The 5,940-nt window shown below is 39.0% G+C and overlaps 2 protein-coding genes across 2 annotated transcripts; one reads left to right on the top strand and one right to left on the bottom strand.

Moving 5' to 3' along the window:
* Nucleotides 1–1,191: 1,191 nt before the first annotated feature.
* MELLADRAFT_112163 (uncharacterized protein) lies at nt 1,192–2,118 on the top strand (the record flags this gene model as incomplete). Its single annotated transcript, XM_007416627.1, has 3 exons — nt 1,192–1,270; nt 1,383–1,538; nt 1,793–2,118. The coding sequence occupies 3 exons, from the start codon at nt 1,192–1,194 to the stop codon at nt 2,116–2,118; spliced, it is 561 nt and encodes a 186-aa protein (XP_007416689.1).
* Nucleotides 2,119–4,950: 2,832 nt separating this feature from the next.
* On the bottom strand, nt 4,951–5,355 carry MELLADRAFT_68100 (uncharacterized protein; the record flags this gene model as incomplete). The annotated part of the gene is made up of 1 exon (XM_007416580.1): nt 4,951–5,355. One exon carries the CDS (start codon nt 5,353–5,355, stop codon nt 4,951–4,953), a length of 405 nt encoding a protein of 134 aa, XP_007416642.1.
* Between the last annotated feature and the right edge of the window lie 585 nt (nt 5,356–5,940).

Below are 5,940 nucleotides of genomic sequence, written 5' to 3'. Positions count from 1 at the left end.
CAAACTACCTCCTCTTCAAGTGCAGAATCCAATATCAATCCTAAGATTCGTGGTATCTTCTCCACCTTAAAAAAACATAGGGGCGAAACGTATGCCTCTATACGTTTATGCCTCTTGTTTTTGTAAGGTGGAGAAACTCAAGTCTGGTGTCTAAACACCCATTTTCTTTTCTCTAATGTACTTTCTCTTCCTTCCTGAAACGTGGCTTTGTATAATTCTGGACTATAACAGTATCGTGGACCAGAGATACGATGTTAATAGCTTGTGCGCTGTACATACACATTCAATTAGGCTTAACGTGCAACCCCGTCCACATTGTCCGACCTCGACATTCATTTAGTCTGACATTTTTAAACACCCTGCCCAAAGTAGCCAATGACGCACGCTGAAATGCCTACTTATTGAGGTAAGGCCCGTGGGAAATTCACAGTCTGATCTATTCTGACCGCCAGAATAGAATTTTTCTTCCTTCCTCAGAATCCCGTTATTTCATACGTTTTTCAATCATCCTTCGAAACCAATTCCCTCTCCAAGGTGACATTGATCAGATAATATCGACCATTCCAACCTTTCACAAGTGATCTCATTCTTATACTTCCCTTGCATGCTTCGGACCTTGGTTCATCGCGACGCATAATTCAGAAGCTAGAAGGGAGTATAAGTTTGATATTGCCTGATTTGTTTTAGGAGGAACTTGTGGATAATTACTCTCACATCTTGTCATCATCCTCACTTATTTCCTCTCTCATCTCATATATCATTAAATCATTCTTCTTCTATTATCTTACTAGTATTACTCAAACGTTTTATTCCTTATCTTCAAGTTCTTATTACATCGAAACGGAAGTAGTGTTATGGGGAAGTATAAGTCACCAGCCACCCGATTATCACGTCTTAATCGTTCAATTCAAAAGCACCTTGAAAGGCCAAGTAAACCTCTTCCGAATGCTAGGTCCATTCAAAAGGCCAATCTGATTAGCCACTATGGTCTTCCCCTCGACTCAAAGTTCCTTTTTTTTCGGAAGGGAAGACACTATGGGAAGCCAAGGTTCACTTTGACCTATGGAACAGTCGTCTGTCTAGATTTCAATACATCTGAGCTCTTACTGGTTGTACGATTTCTGGAGAAGGCCAGTATGGGGGACAACATTTATGAAGCTTATAATCATTTGATTAGTACTATCTACCAGCATGCCAAAGCTCGAGGCAAGGTTAAAACAAATGGTGCTACTTACCGGGCCAGGAGACTGGGTCGCAAATTCGGTCGTATGTTTGCTGCAGGGTTCCGTCCAGGTTACGATCCAGAGGTCAAAGGAGGCGAGTTAGGCCAATCAAAAAGACCCATTTGAATGATTCCTCACTGACTTACACATTGTTCTTAGGTCACTACACTTGGAATGCAACCACGGCCAACGATCTGTGGAAGATGGAGGCCGACTTGAAAAGACAGGGCAATCTCCCTGCAATTGAATCCTTCTTTGCTGAGCGATTCAGTGGCCTTTCTTTATATGCATTTGAGTCAAATGCTTCAATTGCTAGTCGAACCAATGCCCCATCATGGGCGAACGAATCCTTTTACGTGTCACCCAACTCCAAGGTATTCGGTTCGAATATTGTAGTCACCTTTGATGAATCACCAATAAGAAACACAAAGACAAGGATGCATCAAAATATGCCTTTGGCTTGTTCACATTGATAGACCGGGCCACAGGCAAACTCTACATGCGAGGAGAGACGGCTTCACGTGGAAATTGTATTGGAGCCCAATTTGTTCTGGATGACTACAATCTAGCGGTCGACTTGGATGCTTCGGATGGTATAGTCGAGATGTTGTGGAACTCCCAAGTGCATCATCACACAACGGCCTCCAAAACTTATAATGCAGATGGAGAACGAGTCGAACCAGAGTCAGCTGAAATCACCTGCTTTGGATGCTCTTGTCAAATTGCCCAATCTTTGGTGCATCGTCTTGAAAAGGTGAAGATTGACCAACAGGGTATGAGTGAAAGAGAAGCGGAGGAATATCAAGCAAGGGTCTTGACCGGTTATGCGGAACAAGCTCATCTGAAGATGAAGCATTTAGCTATCAAGTTAGGAATCTGGCGAAATGATTTTTAGGTTTCCTTCATCACCACAAACTTTTTGTACCAACCATCTTGATGATATGCCATTTAGAATCAAATAGGATGTTATATATATTGTATCTATTTTTTTCTTCTTGATCATTTCTTGATCATTTCCCCTGGATAATATGAGTCTCATATTAGCTTGTTCACTTGGTTGGATCACATAAGCTATTATCGCCTAGACGCTCCATGATTGTGAACTGCCAAAGAAGTTCACACCTCATTGCTTGCTTCGTATCAAGTTCACATTTGCAGTTCACGTAATGAATCAAGTTCACGTTTAAATGACAAAGTTCACAACTCACTGTTGACTCACTGCTCACAACTTGAAACCAGTTCACATCCAAATGTGAACTTGATTTGCTGTGCTCCGTGATTGTGAACTGCCAAAGAAGTTCACACCACGTGAGCTTGCTTTGTATCAAGTTCACGTTTGCAGTTCACGTATCGAATCAAGTTCACGTTTAAATGACACAGATCACAATTCACTGTTCACTAACTGCTACCAAATTGAAACCAGTTCACATCCCAATGTGAACTTGATTTGCTGTGCTCCGTGATCGTGAACTGCCAATTCACATTTGCAGTTCACGTATTGGATCAAGTTCACATTTCAATGACACAGTTCACAATTTACTGTTCACTCACTGCTCACAAATTGAAACCAGTTCACATCCAAAAGTGAACTTGGTTATACAGTTCACATCCAAATGCGAACTGGATTAGACAGTTCACAATATTATACAATTCGGATTGTATAATATTGTGAAGTCTGACTTTGGTTCACACGGTCACTTGTGAAACTACATATCTAATTCGGCTCACATCTTGCAGTTCACACCCATTGACCTCTTGATATGAAGAGGTCACTAACTCATTTCGTTTCACAAAATGAGTCAAGTTCACATTCAAATATATAAAATTCACAAATGCTGTTCAAATTTGAAACCAGTTCACATCGAAATGGTTTGTCATATTTCACAGTTTTCTGAACTTTGAAATGTAAACTTTACAGTCAGTGCTATCCAATAGGAAATTTTATGCAGATCATAACTCACCATGCTTCTATGGGTGTGTTTCACAATTGAGGCATTTGTTTATTTCGAATGGTGTGCTTTATAATAATGTAGTGTTGTTCATAAATCCATCTGAACCTGATGTCTAGTTCTCAACTAAATGAGAGCTTAATAAGTCGATTGAAACCTTTAAAAGTATCATGGGAGATGTAACGTAGGGAAATGAAAGAAGATCATATGAAATGATTGAAGATCACATTTACATGATAATGTAGTCTATAATCATCAGTGGTTCACAATTGGATGTCAACCTTTGATATAGTTCATAGACCTGCCCTTTATAATAATGTGATGTCATTCGCATAAGTATATGAATGCTTCATATATGTTTACTTCATAGTCTTCATAGTAGTTACTTCTATAAATGCTATGTGAGTTGGAAACCTAAATCACAAAAGCTATGAACTTCGCAATTGATGGTGAAGTTCATACGAGCTTCACATTTGATTGTGTTGATTGTGAAGTTCATACGCAGTTCACAATAAATGCGAGATACTCTGTTCACAATAAAATCTGACCGACACAAACAGTTCACAATTAAATGTGAACTGTTTGTTTCTTCAGTTCACAATACAATACGACCTTCACATTTGATCGTGAAGTTCATACACAGTTCACAATAAAACCGTGATACTCTGTTCACAATAAAATCTGACCGACCCATGAAGTTCACAATTAAATGTGAGCAGTTTCTTCAGTTCACAATCTGATGATACAGTTCACAATCGAATTTGAACTGTATCATCAGTTCACAATCTGTCTACAAATTTCGCAACTGAGTGTGAAGTATATAATCAGTTCACAATTACAAAGTTCACAATGAAATGTAAACAGTATATTCAGTTCACAATATCTCTGTACATTTCCATTACACAGGTAAATGTGAAGTGTATAGTCAGTTCACAATTACAAAGTTCCCAAATAAATTTAAACTGTATAATCAGTTCACAATCTCTAAAGTTGACAATTAAATGTGAATGGTCTACAAATTTCACAAGTAATCGTGAACTATATATCTAGTTCACAATTCCTCCTCAAATTTCATAAAAAAATGTGAACTTGTGAACTGTATATTAAGTGCTCAATCTCTCTACAAAGGTCACAATTGAATGTGACATCTCTACAAATTTCAAGATTAAATGTGAACTATTAATCCAGTTCACAATTCAATGTGAACTGTATATTCAATTCACAATTTGTCTGCAAATTTCGAGATCAAATGTGAACTGTATATTCAGTTCACATTCGAGATCAAATGTGAACTGTATACTCAGTTCACCATCTCTCTACGAAGTTCCCAATTAAATGCAAACTGTATAAATAATCAGTTCACAATATGGCTACAAAGTTCACAATTGAATCAGAACTATCAACAATCAAATGTGACTTCTTAAATGAAGTTTCAAAATGTAGCTCACATTCAATTGTGAACTTTCTTTGTACACTTTCCGCTTTTGTTATCTCTGGTTCCTACAAAATTTTAGTGTATTATGTAGCTCAATGTGGGTTCCCATTGAATTTCAGTGTGAAAGTGTTCGTAACTCAAGGTCAACTATGGAATTCATCGCATCATTGAACATTTCAATGATGTGATGAACTTCACAAGAGGTCAATACAGGGCAGCTTACTCTAACGTGGCCACTCGAATTCATGAAGATTTGTGGAGTTCATATGAATTCTATATTGGAGATATTGGCAAGAATGTATTTGACATACATTCTCGCAAGAGATTACATACATGTACACTTTTAAGATCGGGGGCTAGATAGAGGAGAACTTTTTGCAGTTTCATCATTTTCTTTTTCGTTGTCCCTATGATTGTCACTTTCATTTCCTTCTTGTGGTTCCTCAGAGACCAGTGATATTGCATCTGGCTCCGGTAAACCTGCACGACTTTGAGCCCATTCTTCATTTCTAGCTCGCCTGCTTGCCTTTGCTAACTTTCTGAAAACCTCCACATTTGGGCAATAGATACCATCCCAACCTTGTGCACTTTGATCATGTAGACTATACCATTCCGGATTAGGATGAGGTATAGGTAGTGAAGGGTTGAGGGAGACTTCTAAGGAGACATAATGATAGCCTGCAACGTGTGCGATGATGATGGGTCGGATATCAGAGGTTGGAGGTGAAAAGAAAGGAACGGTGTGCATCGTTGCAGCGAGATTTTTGGTGTAAAAAATGACTGGTTGGTGGTACGTGTTCGCGATTATTGTTGATGCTCCAGGCATTGGTAACCATAGTTCTTGGCCGGCCGTTTTGTTTGGGTTTTGAAGTATCTTGAGTATACGTTTGATATCGTAATTGAGACAAAATTTTGAGGTGTGTTCCTCGTACCATTTGTATTGGGACATAACCTCGTGTTCAAGCTCGCTGCGAATAGTGGTTGCTTGATCCGGTGTACGACCAAGAGAAACAGCAACAGATGAAAAGGCGCAAAGTCCATCAGGTGGGACATCGGTAACATCTGTTAAGTAGGGGTACAAGTAGGAGGGAATCTCGTCGATGTAAGGTAAAGACTGTGCAAAAAGTACAGTACAGTTAGTGTATGTCTCCTTTTATGGTGTTGTAGAGTGGTTCTAACCTGTATAGATGAATCGTTTAGAGCCGATTTGTTTTCATTTGCTTTGGTTTCGGGCTGGAGGTAAAGGTCAAGGAGGGAACTCTCAGCATCGTCAAACAATTGGATTGGAGAGCTAGCAGCGTATGAAGTGAGACTGACAGGTGGAATATTTTGG

The sequence above is a fragment of the Melampsora larici-populina genome (assembly GCF_000204055.1).
Source record: "Melampsora larici-populina 98AG31 unplaced genomic scaffold MELLAscaffold_62, whole genome shotgun sequence".
Taxonomy (NCBI): domain Eukaryota; kingdom Fungi; phylum Basidiomycota; class Pucciniomycetes; order Pucciniales; family Melampsoraceae; genus Melampsora; species Melampsora laricis-populina.
This window is presented reverse-complemented; position numbering and strand designations above follow the sequence as displayed.